This window comes from Tauraco erythrolophus, chromosome Z (genome assembly GCF_009769465.1).
Source record: "Tauraco erythrolophus isolate bTauEry1 chromosome Z, bTauEry1.pri, whole genome shotgun sequence".
Classification (NCBI taxonomy): Eukaryota; Metazoa; Chordata; class Aves; order Musophagiformes; family Musophagidae; genus Tauraco; species Tauraco erythrolophus.
The window spans coordinates 87,855,074-87,869,773 of NC_141496.1; the positions used below are offsets into that span (position 1 = coordinate 87,855,074).

Consider the following 14,700-nt stretch of genomic DNA (forward strand, 5'->3'; position numbering starts at 1 on the left):
AACCTGCAGGATGTCTTGTTAGGAGAAAATCAGCATGTGGTGAGACAGGGCAAAATACGAGCTTTCTCCTGTGTTTTAGGCTGTCTGGTGCTATTAAGTTGGAAGCAAAGGAATCCTGAACCAAGTCCTAAAGAAACCAAGGGAATTTATCAAGTTCTTTGTGAAGTCATTTGTCCTCATCAATAGCCGAGCTAGTGTTCTATAGTGTAGCTATAGAATTGCCCAAATGCAGATGAACTGCAGGCTAGAACTTAGACCTGTGACATGTCAGAACTCTGAACGCTTTATACAGATCGATGCACTTACCTTTCCCAAAGAAGCCATAAGAATGCTTGGATTTGTCAGGAGGTAAGGATAAGCCTTAGCCTCACTGAAAAGTGCTGCTTTGCAAAGAACAAGAAGTGGCAGATCTCTTGCAGAATAGGAGAAAGAAATAGTACAAGGTAATCAACAATGGGGAAAAGCCTAGGATTATCCTTGAGCTGAACCGTTGTGCTGAAGTCCCACTGTGTCTCCTGTGAGCACTTCTGCACTGTCTGTGCTGGGATTCTTTTTGCCCAGCAGTATGCACTGAAGCAAGCTTTCCTTTTTCATCACTGTCTGCATGCAGGCCAGGAGACACTGCAGTTGCCTGGCATTTTTTTGGCTGTCTGCCAAGTTAAAACTACAAACAAGTGGAATATTGACCATTATTTACAATAAGGTAAACTTAAACAGAACAAAACAAAATAAACCCTTAGGATAAAAAAATGAATTTGGTGTGTGCTGAGTGGCAGCCTCGGAACGACGGGCCTCTGATCACGCGGCTGTCAGAAGCGACGTTTGGGTGTTTCCAGCCAGTGGTGCCAAACATTCGTTGGATCTGAACAAGCAGCACGTTAGGAGAACGTGGTGGAGGCAGGAGTGCAGGCTGCTGACACGCGTCAGGTGCCAGGCATGCTTCCTGAAGAGGCGATGTGGCCAAGTGAGAGCGCAGTACCAACAAAGGGCAACACCTGAGCTACCTGAAATCAACAGCAAGGCACTGCAGCAGTGACAGAACACACCTGGCCAAGTCTTTAAAAATAAGTGACCACTAAACTAGTTCTGCAAGGCAGAATTTTTTCATGGCCTGCTCTTTCCTGTTCCTGCAGCACCTGACAGCACTTGGATCTTTGAGTGACAGTCCCAGCCAGATTGCCGTTTATTTTTGCGATTAAAAGAATTTAAGGATAAAGAGATTTGGGTGCATGTGTGACGCCTCAGTGGACATTGGTCAAAAGAAACTCAAGGCAGATACTTCAGACAGTTACGCAACATGCCTGGAAAAGGCTGTTGAATGTAAAGAGTGTCTCAAAAAAGCAATGTTGAGGCAAGACCATTTTTATTTTTAATACTTCAGTGATTGTATCTGTAAAAATTGCAAACATATCTTCCCTGAATGAGCTAGTGGGGGTGTCATGTTCTAAATAAACATCTGTCTCAAGCGTGAGTGGTGTTTGCTATGGCCATGAACTCTACACTCCCAACACGTTGACTTGCCTAAACGAAGAAAATGCTCTTTATGAAGACACTTGTTCGGCTACTTGGGAGCAGTTTCTGTGGACTTCAGCCGTTTGCTGACAGCTATAAACAGATTTTGTAACACCTCGTGCAAATACCTTGCATGTTGAGAAATGCCTCCACGTGCCTGTTCTAAATTCAAGCGAGCTGGAGTGGTGTCTCCCCATCATACAAACTTCCTTTGACTCCGTATTTTCCACACATTTTTATTTGCAATACTCGCCTTTTTAGCAGTGAGAAAGGAGCAAGCAAAGTAAGTATGAACAAATCATCAGTGTTCAGAACACTTCTGCAGTTCCCACTACTGCCTCTAAGCAAAGGCGTTGTAAATGTCTCAGACCAGAGGCCTGTGTGTTCAGCTCTGATCTCTACTCCCTTCGATAATTAGAGGAAAGACATGTCTGTACCTTTCTGAAGATTTACCTGAAACTTGGAAGACACAAGTTGTGGAACATAATACTTCTGAAGTGACTGGAACATGTTTCTGTTCCTGTTTGGTACGAATATATCCTGCTTCCTGCGGTGACTTTGGTGTTTGGGATGACTTCTTAGTAGCCAGGAATAGTTGGTAGGGAATGCTGAGCCGGAGTGCTTTTCCAGCTGAGCTGACGTGTATGTGGCAGCAGATAGGGCGGGCTGCCTGCATGGAGCACAAACCACTTGGGAATGACTGCTGCTCGCAGTTGGGCACGTGCATGAGCGTGGTGTTAATCACTGCCAGCTCAGCTTAACGTGGAGGCGGCTGGCGTAAGAGAGAAGATGGACAGCTGGCATCACTGCCCGCTGCAGTTCTCCAGACTTCCATCTACTGCTGAATGTACATCAGCAAGGCTTACTTCAGACTGGACAAATTCTCCTGGAATAACTGAAGAATGCTTCTCATGAAGTTCAGCAAGGCCAAGTGCAGGGTCCTGCACACGGGTCAGGGTCCTGTGCATGGGTCAGGGGTCTCTGCCCATGGCAGCGGGGTTGGAACTGGACAGTCTTCAAGGTCTCTTCTAAACCTTCTGTGATTCCATGATTCCAAGTATTGCTCTCTGTGTTTTCAGATGGTCATTAATGTTGCTTTGTTTTCTTTCTAGGACATGTGGTGAAGAGAGTGAGCTTGAAAACCCAGCAGAAGATTCTGCCTTTGAAAGCAAATGATGCCACTGGAGTCTTTTTTTTTTTTAAAGTACAAATTAAAGAGGCTTGTTCAGTTTTGCATTTGAAACCTATAGACTGCTGAAAGTTTTAAATAATTTTATAAGCATAGTATTTTAAAGTTAAATTTTGTGGAATAAAAGCCCCTTTAACCTTAGTTTAAAAATATTTAAACACTTTTGCCAATAGTTTTGTCCAGTATTAACAGGCAATGCCTTTTAAATGATGAAAATTCCAGTTAGAAAAACAAATGCTTACATGTTACAGGACTTAGAGTTGTAGTATATTTTTATCTGACTACTGTATGTTTGTTTAGCTAATAGCAGGAGAAAGTGTAAATACTTTTAACTGCCTAATTGCTTCGTTTGTATAAAACCTACTCTCCCCTCTGCTTGTGCATAGTTTTTCAGCCCGTGTTGGGATGTCTTTTCACGGTGTTTTGTAGGGGCTGGAAGGAGCGTTTTTATAGCTGCTAAAATGTTAACGTTGTAGGAGTATCCCGTCACCTTTTTTAAACAAGCGTAGCGCTGTGCTCGCGAAACTCGTTGTGCCAATTTACTGCAATGTGACATTAGGGTATGCTTTTGATATAGTTAGTACACTAGAGTGAAATCCGGTGTTTTGACTGAGCTCGGTGCGCACTGGTTGAGAAACACCATCTTGAACAATTAAAGAATTTAAACGGATAAAGAGAGGCTGGTTCTTAATACTGCTTCAGTTTTATTGCCTTGGCGTCAACGTGGGGATTTCTAACTTGAATTTTAACAGAAACACAGGTAAAGCATTTTAAGAAAAATTCCTAAAGGCATGAAAGGGAATGAAACAGGTCCAAGCTCCTCTGGAAATTCCTTCTTGAAACACCCTTTGCCTAACCGTGGAACTAGGGACAACTGGTATGTGACTGGAAGATGGTATTTGACAGAGGCCAGCCAGCTGAGAAATTAGAGTTTAACAGTCCCAAGAATGTTGTTACAGGAATATCAGGAAAGGTGACAGCATTCCAGGTGTACATCTCGCCTGGTATTGTGTCATCTTCATGGCAGCAGGAGAAAAACATGATTACAGCCTGGTGGAGACCAGAACTCTGAAGCTTTAACTCACATCATTGAACAAGGAAGAGCTTTCCGTACTGCATCGTGGCCAAAACAGGACGGTACCAAATCCCAGAAAGCCACACTGTTTCTCGGTGACATGCCTTGAGAATTGTTCCCCCGGCTCCTCCAGCCAGCCCACCAGGATTGTCTGTGGTTCTCTTCCTCTTACCCTCGGTGGTTTGGGGAAGAGGGATTTCTGCGCATATCTAAAAGAGGGTGTAAAGCTCTGCCCCATTCCAAGTTCAGCATGGTGCAGTCATTGCTTCAGCTCCCACACCAGTGCTGAACAGCTTGACACGCAGTAACAGGAAGAGCAACTCCAGCACTCAATGTTGTCATGACCAGGTGAAGGTCTAGTAACTTTGGCACTGCTTCCAAACCTCCCTGTTTTCCAGAATTCGAAAGACAGATTTGTTTTCACTGAAATCATCCACTACTATGAACCAGCTCCTCCTTACTCTCTGTCTCCCGGTTCTGAAGAGATAAAAACTTATTCCCCTAGCACAGCTTTTTTGCTGCACTTTTCCCCCCCCTTCTTCCTAACAGACCAGAATAGTAAACTGCATAATAGTTTTAAGATGGTAGCCCTAATCTCCCCTTCTCTTCACCTGCATGGCTGAAGTAATGACAAAAAAATCCTCACCAGTGACCAGAGGCACAGAAAGAAGCGTGGAGCCTGAAATCAGAACTCTCTTATCTGATACTCATTGCACAAGCAGAATTACATTTTTTTTTTAATCTAACTTTGCCAGAATCCATGACAGTGAATGTTTTTTTCCCCCTTGCTGAATATGCCACTCCTTCAGAGACTCTGTGTGCAACATGTAGTCACTACGCACAAGCTGCTGCTAACAAACTACATGTTTGAAGTCGTCTGACCAACTTCTTACAGCGGTACACCCGGGTGATGTTAACTGCTTCTGTGGGTTGTCCTTAACCAGAACCCATTAGGTCTATTTTTGGCCTCGATAAGCTGTAAACGAGCTGCACCGTTAAGAGGAGGCAGGATTATAGGTTTGGTAATGTGGAAAAGCCAACAGAAGAAGGTTCGTTTCAACGTTCAGCAACACTCTTCACCAGCAGCTGAGTTCATGGAGCCCGTTCTGCCGTGCAGCAGACTTCTTCACGTTAAAATAACACCGCATGCTTTCTGAAGACTTCACTGTATTGAGTACTGCTACAGATGCAAGGATATTTTTTACCATTCCTTGTTACTCGGCTATTGTTTACATCAACGGACAGAAGCACACACACATGGATCTGCACGTGATCTTAACAAAAACATGGGTTTTACAGGGTTTGTGCCTATTTACAAAATGGCACTGCTTCCTCTCTGCCTTCCTGCCCGCAGCTGCGAGCAGCCTAAAACTCTCTTCTCTTCACACCTCTATTTATTCCAAAAAAAAAAAGAAAAAAAGACGTGAAGAGTGCCTGGGGGAAGGCCTCCCTGTTCCTTCTCAGAGCAGCACACTCAGAAAAGGCTTTCCCACGAAACACAGTGGCACCTGGCTGCAGCAGCGCTCTGTAGTGACACGCCAGCTGCCTTGGGAAATTAAAGTATCAAGCTACAAGCACTTAGAAAGGTTAATGATTAAATGTTGGAGCCTGTATTTACAAAGCAGAATCCACTTATGTGATTACAGGAAGTTAAAACTCGTCATGGAAAGTTTATAGTTCACAGCAATATGGTTCAGGTTTTGAATGCAGCAGTCTCCTCCCGCACAAAGGCAAAACCACGCAAGTAGTTGTATAACTGAATGCTAAAATTGCTTGCAAAGCTTTTCATGTGCATAATGAGCATGCATTTGTGCAATGAAGTGGAAGGTGTTTATACACCAAAACTGAATAGCTTTTGGAGCGTGAAGACAGCACCTCAAGTCACACCTGGCAGGCCAATAGCCAGCACAGCTCCCAGCAGGAAACTGTTGGCAGCAGATGGTCACAGATGGTTGGGCCTCCACAGACCCTGAATTTGGGCACTCTCTGGCACTTCACAACACACTGCTTGCTCATAAGGGCAGAGACTCACAGCCATACCGCTGGGTCACCAGGCAGCAGTGTCCCATTCAGCTTCCAGATACAGGTCGGTACTGCACACTGGGACTTGCATCTTTCTACGTACGGCTAGTCACGAGATGTGTTTTATTGTCTCAGGAAACCAAAACAGCTTCCACTTTCACCCTCAAAAGGGTTTCAACTCAAAATAAACAGGAATGTTCACAGAGGTGCTTGGCAATTTTGACCATTCCTTTGCATCAAAACCCCTTTTGTCAAACAAAGAGGCACTGTGTATTCCACAGTATGCCAAATGCTCCGTGTTTTCACACAAGTGTTGACGAGCTGGCACACGCCTGTCTGTCATGACTGTTGCAGAGATCATGGGTCAACCATGCCACTACTTCAAAGCTTTAATTGAGATGGATGGAGAGATGCAGCTCTTGATTGTATGCTGGAAGTCACTGGAGTCGTGCTCTATCCACTCAGCTGCTTGGGCTTCTACTGCCTGAATTATAAACCAGAAGTAATCCAAATTCACAGAATCTCGCAGGCTGTAGAAATGGTCATCTCACCTTCCAAGATGCCCGAGTATCCTCGAGCTGTGTCTCTGGAAAGACACAAATACAACTCTGAGAGCTAAGAACTGGCTAGGCAGTCAAACTTCTTCAGCCTCCCAAGGAATAAGGCTGATTCTTTTTGCAGAAAGGAAGCAAACCGCAGTTAATGCACAAAATTTCAAACAGACTTAGCTTTGACAGTAGCATCTCTACTTCCAAAGTTTACTAGAGCTTAGCATTTTGCGCAGCCCTGTTGAGCTGCTCATTGCTCCAGTGCACAGGGGGCTGCGGGGACAATGTTCCAAGTGCCCAGCTCGCAATGGAAGGTGATGCTGTCCGTATGAACATTTTGCCTTGCAACTTCACACCAGCAGTAAAATCAGGGAGGCCTCTCCTCCTCCCCAGCGCAGGAAACAGCGCTCTGTGTCGCCGTTTTGCCAGCAAGGCAAAAAACTTTCATCGGGGGAGAATCAATCTCTCAGGCGTTTTGGAAGCTTACAAGAAGCTGTAAAGGCTCATACTGCCACATCACTGAGCGTTTAAAAAAGATCAAAGCAAAATGCCAATCACAGATTCAGGTTAAGGCTTTTTAGGTTTAACAGATTAAACTACAGTTTTTAATACTCTAGCCTTTTTACTTCCTTTGGTAAAAACAGACACCAGTCTTCACATGTCAGCATGCCGGGCCCTTAAATTTTCATTTAATTACAACCCAAACCATCTCCAAGTTCCACACCCTTATATCCAGTTTATTATAATAAGGGATTTATAAGAAAAAAAATTGTCTTGCTTTAAAAAAAAAAAAAAGGCATAAATACCAAACACATAGACAAGGGATTATAAAGAAATTATTTCCATCATGAAGTAATAAACCTACTTGGAATTTTTGATCCCTGAAACACTAACAGGATTTAACAAGTAGCCAAACACACAGCTGGTGTCACGGAAATTCAGCTGCCAACAGGCAGGTAGGTGCAATGCTGGATTTCACTGAGAGGACTCACTCAGGAAGACACATGAAATTGAGAGCGGCCCCAGCTGTCCCGTGGCAGCTCCTGGGAAGTACAGCATCTTCAAACACCACGATCCGGTGTAACCTTTTTGTTCTGTTTGTCATTAAATTCTATCACTCAATATGAAATACGACCAGAACGCACAAACTGCAGCTCCTAAGACGAGTTCTCTGTTCCGCAGTTAATCACAGGATGCACTCCGCACGCAGGTTGTGGCTGGATTCTCTTGGCCTTATTGGAAGTACGAGACTGGCCCTAGCAAAAGTTCTCAACCTGCAGGGACAGCAATTTTGAAATATATTTGAGCGTAACTTTTTACTGGGAAAAGAGGTAAATGAGTTGGGTGAAAGATAGCATACCGAGGCAGAATTAGTTTAATGAAAGAATAAATTCACATTTTGGCCACTGCCTTTTCCCTATTGCTGAAGAACGAAAGGAAAAAAAAAACCACACACTGCACACAAAAAACCTACTGATTGCCACCTTAGAATTCAGCATAAGCAGGTGTCAGACAAGGAAACAGTATCGTTGGAAATTATGCCAGCTGTCTACATGATCTCGGTTCCAACACTGAGGAGGGACTGGGAAGCCAGTATGTTATCAGCTGAACGAGGAGAAGGTTGGGGGAGGATGAGGAGTAGCAACCTCTGAGGCAAATACTGAAGTTGCAACCAGAACTGCATTGCAGGGGATCTTTGAAGCAGCTGGTAACAGCAGCACAAAGCAGACCAGTCGCAGCAGCTCAACTGGTGGCAGCTGTGGTGGGCAGGGCGGACCCTCTTCCACAGGTTCCTGAAGGATAAGAGGACTACCACCAGTTGCTGTTACAAGTGCTTGATTCACTACTCTATTTTCAAAACACACAGGCCAACAGCTGGCTGCCTTACAAAACCAAAATAAATAAATCGCCTTTTTCTGTGCTAAGAAAGCAGAGATTTATCTTCGCATGACCTAACACACCACCGGAAAGCAGTCAGGTATGTGAGTGGTGGTCGGACTCCTGCAAATGCGTAAGACACTTTTGTTTCAAGACATCTAAGACAATCAGGTGAGCACTTGCAAAATCCATGGCCACAGGACCGGAAGAGAATTAAGTTTGTCACAAGACATTTCTGTATGAGGGTTATTGGAGTTGTCTGTCTTTTGCGTCAACCAGAAGGAGGCTTTTTTTGAGAATTAGCTGAAGCTTTCAAAACAAAAGCAGTTAGCACTACTAGCTTTCCTAAACAGCACAGATCTGCACTAAAATCCTCTGAATTCCAGGTAACTTTAAAAAGGCACTAGGTAAGCATATTCTGCCTCGGCAAGCAGAGTTTCAACATCAGACTGGAAAGTACAAATTGGTCACATTTTAGTAAAAAACAATAATACAGTAGCAGAACAATACTAAAGAAGTGCACAACGAACACTACTTCAGGAACAGTTAGAACTGCACGCGCTGAAAGCGGCTGACAAAATTGTTTGAAAGGCAGGCTACAACTCAGTAACAGTGAAAGGTAGTTTAGTCTCCACTGCACCAGTCCTCAGGGTCAGGCTGCCAGGGCAGCAGCGGCTCACAGGCGCCAGCACCCCCTTGCTGGCAGGAAAGACCTTCCAAGTTAACAAGCACTCCCGAGCTTCTCTCTCAGCAAGCGTTCTCCTCCTCACAAATTCTGTGCGGCCCACCCTTGCTGAGAGATGGTAACTGCCAGAGTTTTCAAGGTAAAATGCCCAAAGACCATGTTCGCATCCTTCGAGGTTAACAGAGCCTTGGATGCACAGAACTGCTCAAAATCACGGCTCCTTTTGCGAGGTATTCTCTCTCTAAACATCTGTACTTTTAGTGACCGTAGTCTCCAAACTACCGTATTGTTGTCAGAGAGTATTACGAAATCGAACTAGTTAAAGTAGATGCCTGAGCTAACTTATCTTTTAAAATCACACTTACTTACTTAGAAAAGCACACCTGAAACAATTCACGTGCACAGGGCTCTTTCCACCTCAGAGCAGAGGATTAAAACCCTAGCCCAAAACCCGGCAGTGTGCTCAAAACTCAAGCTGGTTGGTGGTTTTAACGGCCAGAGCAACAGATTTCACCAGTGTATTTCATTGAATTCCTTCTGGCTCACATCAGATTCAGTTGAAAATTCCAGGATCGACATAAGGATACGCAAGAAACTCCCCCAGTTTATTGCCTTCCGCATCGTAATGGAGCATCCGAAAACAAACATCACAGAAGAAGCAAGGATCCTCTGGTGCCAGACTGTCTTCGTTGGTTACCCACCTGCAGGTTACAAAATACAAGTGTTTTCCACGTGAGTCCAACACATTTGTGACAAACATCTCAACGTTTTACTCGGCGTTGGAGATGGCAGCAAAAAACACCAGTAATAACATTTTACTGACCAGGTACTGCCTATACTGCGCATCTCCCACCCCAGGCATACAGCTCTTTTCTAAACTCCACACCCATCCAGCGTCAATCCCAACTGCTATCTCACACTGCTACAGCAGCATTTCCTGAAGAACTCCTCAAATCTATGTAGCTGGTACAGTGCATAACCAAAACAAAACAACAAAAAAAATTAACAGGAATCTTCTACCCACCCTATGGCCATTTAAGTCATAAAAGAGAAACATTTTCCCTTAAGGTAAGAAACTGTGACACAGCGTGGGCACACGTGAGGAACCCAAACTGCTCTAAGTAACAACAAAATTCATTTAAAAGCCTAAGAGAAGGGCCGGGATGATGCAGCCAAGACAAGGAGAGGATTGCTGCGCTCTCCAGCAAGCACGGAAGTCAGTATGAACACAGCTGGCAGCACGAGGAGGGCCTGCTGTGTCACCGAGCAATTAATTTATGGTAGCACTCAGAGGCCGTGGCAGCTCAAGGCCTCTGGTGATTAAAGATGCTATCTGCACAGATTAGAACATGCAGGACAGCCAGCCAAAGCAGCTCTGCTATCCATGGTCTAGCATCTCCCCACTTCAGCTTAGTGCCTAATCCTGGTTTTAGTTTAATGCATTTACATCACCTCTCTCTGGTAAAGCCCTCCCCATCCCATCTTTCCCCCATACTGACCCTTTGGCTCCACCTCCCCTTATGGCCAAAAGCCTCACAGATTACATCTTGGGGCCTCTGCTAGGAACACTGGGATGGGCTCCCGTCACGAGGGGAATTGGCTCTTTGCCTGATTCCAGGGAAGTCTAAGGCCAAACAAGCAAAACAACAAGGGCACAGCTGCTGTGTCCAACCGAGGCCGAGACAAGCTGCCCTGGGGAAAAAACGGGCAGCGGGTGCTTTTGTAAATAAATCATTCAGACCTACAAAATCAGGGAGCCTCCTGCAGAACTCCTTCAGAGAAACTTCTGCTGTGTCTATCGAAAGGCTTCCTCACATCGAATAAACAGCACTGAAGTGCATGAAGAGCACTAAATTCACGTTCTGCTCTCTCAACAGCAGAGAATCCACGCGTCCCAAAAAGCTCCTCCAAGTGCAGCTGCACAGCACAAAGTTTTCAGGTGGAGGTTAGGCATTTACCTGCGGGGAAAGCTACATGCCTTTTAAATTAAATCTCCAGATTTCACACTATATTAAAGTTGGACAGGTCTCTGTTTCCCTCTACTTAGATGCTAGATTTAATTAAAGCTCTGTATGACTTCTGGCAAACGAATCTGAATCGCATGTCTTGTCATAGGGGAAAAGTGCAGTATATTCCCCCAAAAGTAAAATTTTCAAAAGTAATTGCCTGAGAGCTGAACTCTATGTAAGCAAAAGAACCTGAGCCAAACAATTAACCTCTTCACCATTTCAGTTCTTTTGATCATCCTGAATCATCATCTCCAAATGAACGCTACTCACAGGAGGCCTTTTCCTGGGTAGGAAGAAGACAAATGCCTGAAGAATAAGATCTCAGAACATCTGCATGAAGATAATTAACACACCTTACCAAATACATGCAGAGCTTCGATTTTTGGGGTTTTTTTTAAGTTAGTAGCAGCACCTGGAAAGACTTACTTAAGAAGACAGCTTAAAAGGATTGAGAATGTAATGTACCTGGCTGTATACATTTTGCACACGAAGCATTTTCTGGTACATAACCAGTGTTTCTTGATTAGCAAGGGATAGAGGTTCCTGTCCAGGCAGTCATCATGATGAATGAGCCTTGAGGGAAATAAATAAATACATAAAATACAATAAAGACTCAGCCACATTGGAATTTATGTGAACATAAGCATGGACACTGAAGATAAGGCACGATTTAAATTCCTGTGTAAACTATGACTAGACTTCTGCTTAGCACTTCTTAACACTGATGACAACCTGGAGACAGACTGCTAGTTGCACTCTCTGTGGGTTTTATGGTCAGGAGTAAATTGAAGAGAACAAAACTAGTGAAAGAGCAACGAAACTAGTGAAGGGTTTAGAGAACTTGTCCTATGAGGAGCAGCTGAGGCAGCTAGGACTGGTCAGTCTGGAGAAGAGCAGGCTCAGAGGGGACCTTATCGCTCCTACAGTTACCTGAAAGGAAGTTGTAGGGAGATGGGGGTCGGTCTCTTCTCCCATGTTATGAATGACCGGACAAGAGGGAACGGCCTCAAGTTGCGCCAGGGGAAATTTAGGTTGGATATCAGGAAGAATTTCTTTCCGGAGAGGGTTGTGAAGTATTAGAACAGGCTGCCCAGGGAGGTGGTGGAGTCCCCATCCCTGGAGGTGTTTAAAAACCATGTGGATTTGGTATTGAGGAACATGGTTTAGGGACCCTGACAGTGCAGGGTGAATAGTTGGACTCAATGGTCTTAAGGGTCTCTTCCAGCCAGATGATTCTATGATTCAGTTTGTGTAGTAACTCAGAAGCCTTCAGATTATCTACTTAAGACAGCCTTTTCAAAGCTTTTATCTCTAGACTAACAGGCAAAAACGTTACCAGGTGAATGTTTAGAGCTCATAATCCCGAGATCACCTACTTGCAACACCTATGCCCTTCTTTGGGTTGCAGTCCTCTTGGGAGGCACCATTTATTATCAATGCTGAGGTACATCAGGCTTCTGGGAACTGGAAACGATCTGTCACCCACAACGGACAATCAGAGGAGTGCTCTCCGCTCTCCTTACTCGTTATGCACTGAGCAGATCATACAAAACAGTTCTACTGCTGATGTGGCTCCCGCTTCACAGCCGCTGTCACCTCCTCCTTCTCTCCCTCGCCTATCCACCTCAGCCCACTACTTCCACTCCTTTGTTCTCTTTTCAGTTCCTGCCCCTTGGCACCAAGTCTAAACTAACAAGTCCAGTTGACCTCAGCCAGAGCCATTAACAGCATTCTGCTCCCTGATGCTTCAGGATCAGTATGTAAACATGCCACACATGGGCTCTGCATATGAGCTTTTTTCCCTGCAGGTGCCATTCTTCCCATAGCACAGTCATGCCATGCTAGAGATTACTTTCTTCCTTGCAGAGGTAGTCATATGTATATGGAATAAAATCTTAAATAAGCCCTGCGGGAAGCAGCAGAATAATCTTAGTTAGTCTAACAAGTATTCAGCATTTAATGCCTGAAGTTTGTCTGCAGAAGGCTTGCTTTCCACTGCCTAATGACTCCCAAAGAGCAGTACCTTACCTTATATCTGTGATGATAACGATGTGCTCACAGTTCCCTTGGTGGCAGAACAGGTACGGGAAGCCAATTTTGAGGGACAAATCATTAAACGTGTAGTCCTCCATTTTAACGGACTGAAGATTTCCATAGCCTCTGTCATGAGATTCTGACCACTCAATAATTGTTCTGAAAACACAAAGGTCATTAGGGTAGCAATGCTATAAGCTGTGAAGGCACAGAAGAGTAAGGCCTTGGCAGACATGCAAAACTCTTCAGCTCACAACATTTTGTAATAATTTTAGGTGATGTCACAGCAATACCACAACCCACAGAACTGTGCACTGTTCTGGTGGAACACCTGCCTGTAAATCCCCACCAAGCAGCCTCCCAAGCAGTTCTAGTCAGAGCATATGCTCCTGATGGCACCCCATCCAGGTCAGGTTGCTTGCATCATGACGCTTCTCAAGCATTCCAGTAATTCAAGTTACCAGCACATCATTTTTGCTCCCTTGGTCAATAACTTTGTTTTGAAGTATTAAAAAGGTTTTTTTGGTTTTGCCAAGGAGATACACAAAGCTGACAACTGCACAGTTATACTTCCAAAATTTAGCACTGGAAGGGCACTGGCCACTGTTGCAATTATTCCTTGGCTTTTCAGCACACTCAGATTCATACCGCTGTCAGCATGGCACCAGTGCCAGCACCGAGGGTCCAGAGGCTGGGGAAGGATCGCAGGTATGTTCAAATGAACTTACACTGCCGTCCAAGAGAACCCCTGTCGCTCCAGCCAGCGAGTCAGCTTTGTCGGGAGCCCAGCTGAAGTGTATGTACACCAACGCACGCAGCATGGGAAATAAACAGGATGAGCTGGAGATGTGTGCACATCAGCAGGGCTACGACCTTATTGGCATCACGGAGACGTGGTGGGACGACTCCTATGACTGGAGTGTCAACATGGAGGGGTATAAGCTTTTTAGAAAGGACAGGAAGGGGAGACGAGGAGGGGGTGTCGCTCTCAACGTCAGCAACCGGCTGGAGTGTGTGGAGCTTCTTCTGGGGTCGGAGGAGGAGCTGACAGAGAGCTTATGGGTCAAGATTAGAGGACGGGGACGGATAGGGGATGTTACGGTAGGGGTCTGTTACAGACCACCTGGCCAGGAGGACAGAGCAGATGAGGCGCTTTATAGCCAGATAGGAGCAGCCTCGCGGTCACAAGCCCTGGTCCTCATGGGGGACTTCAACCACCCTGACATCTGTTGGAGAGACAATACGGCAGGGCACAGGCAGTCCAGGAGGTTCCTGGAATGCGTGGATGACAACTTCCTCCTGCAGGTGATAGAGGAGCCGACAAGGAGGGGTGCCATGCTCGACCTTGTGCTCACCAACAGGGAGGGACTGGTGGGTGATGTGAAACTTAAGGACAGCCTTGGCTGCAGTGACCACGACACGGTGGAGTTCAAGATCCATGGGGCAGCAAGGAAACCATTCAGCAAACTCTGTACCCTAGACTTCAAGAAGGCGGACTTCGGCCTCTTGAAGGACTTGATGGGCAAAGTGCCGTGGGAGGCGGCCCTGGAGGGACGAGGGGCCCAGGAAAGTTGGTCCACATTCAAGGAGCACCTCCTCCAAGCTCAGCAGAGGTGCATCCCAATGAAGAACAAGTCAGGCAAAAAGACCAGGAGGCCTGCGTGGATGAGCAAGGAGCTCCTAGACCAACTGAAAATGAAGAGGTTAGCCTACAGAGGGTGGAAGCGGAGACAGATAGCCTGGGAGGA

The 14,700-nt window shown here is 45.4% G+C and overlaps 2 protein-coding genes across 2 annotated transcripts in view; one reads left to right on the top strand and one right to left on the bottom strand.

Annotated features, from left to right (window-relative positions):
- PSIP1 (PC4 and SRSF1 interacting protein 1) overlaps positions 1 to 3,353 on the top strand; it is a 37,070-nt gene extending 33,717 nt beyond the window's left edge. The window contains exon 16 of the mRNA XM_086628984.1: positions 2,625 to 3,353. Coding sequence (XP_086485110.1) covers positions 2,625 to 2,688 — 64 coding nt within the window. The 3' untranslated portion in view covers positions 2,689 to 3,353. The remainder of the gene's footprint in view (positions 1 to 2,624) is intronic.
- Positions 3,354 to 7,165: 3,812 nt separating this feature from the next.
- Positions 7,166 to 14,700, bottom strand: part of SNAPC3 (small nuclear RNA activating complex polypeptide 3) — a 34,407-nt gene continuing 26,872 nt past the window's right edge. The window contains exons 10-12 of the mRNA XM_086629920.1: positions 12,947 to 13,111; positions 11,384 to 11,491; positions 7,166 to 9,610 (exon numbers count right to left, since the gene is read on the bottom strand). Coding sequence (XP_086486046.1) covers positions 9,463 to 9,610; positions 11,384 to 11,491; positions 12,947 to 13,111 — 421 coding nt within the window. The 3' untranslated portion in view covers positions 7,166 to 9,462. The remainder of the gene's footprint in view (positions 9,611 to 11,383; positions 11,492 to 12,946; positions 13,112 to 14,700) is intronic.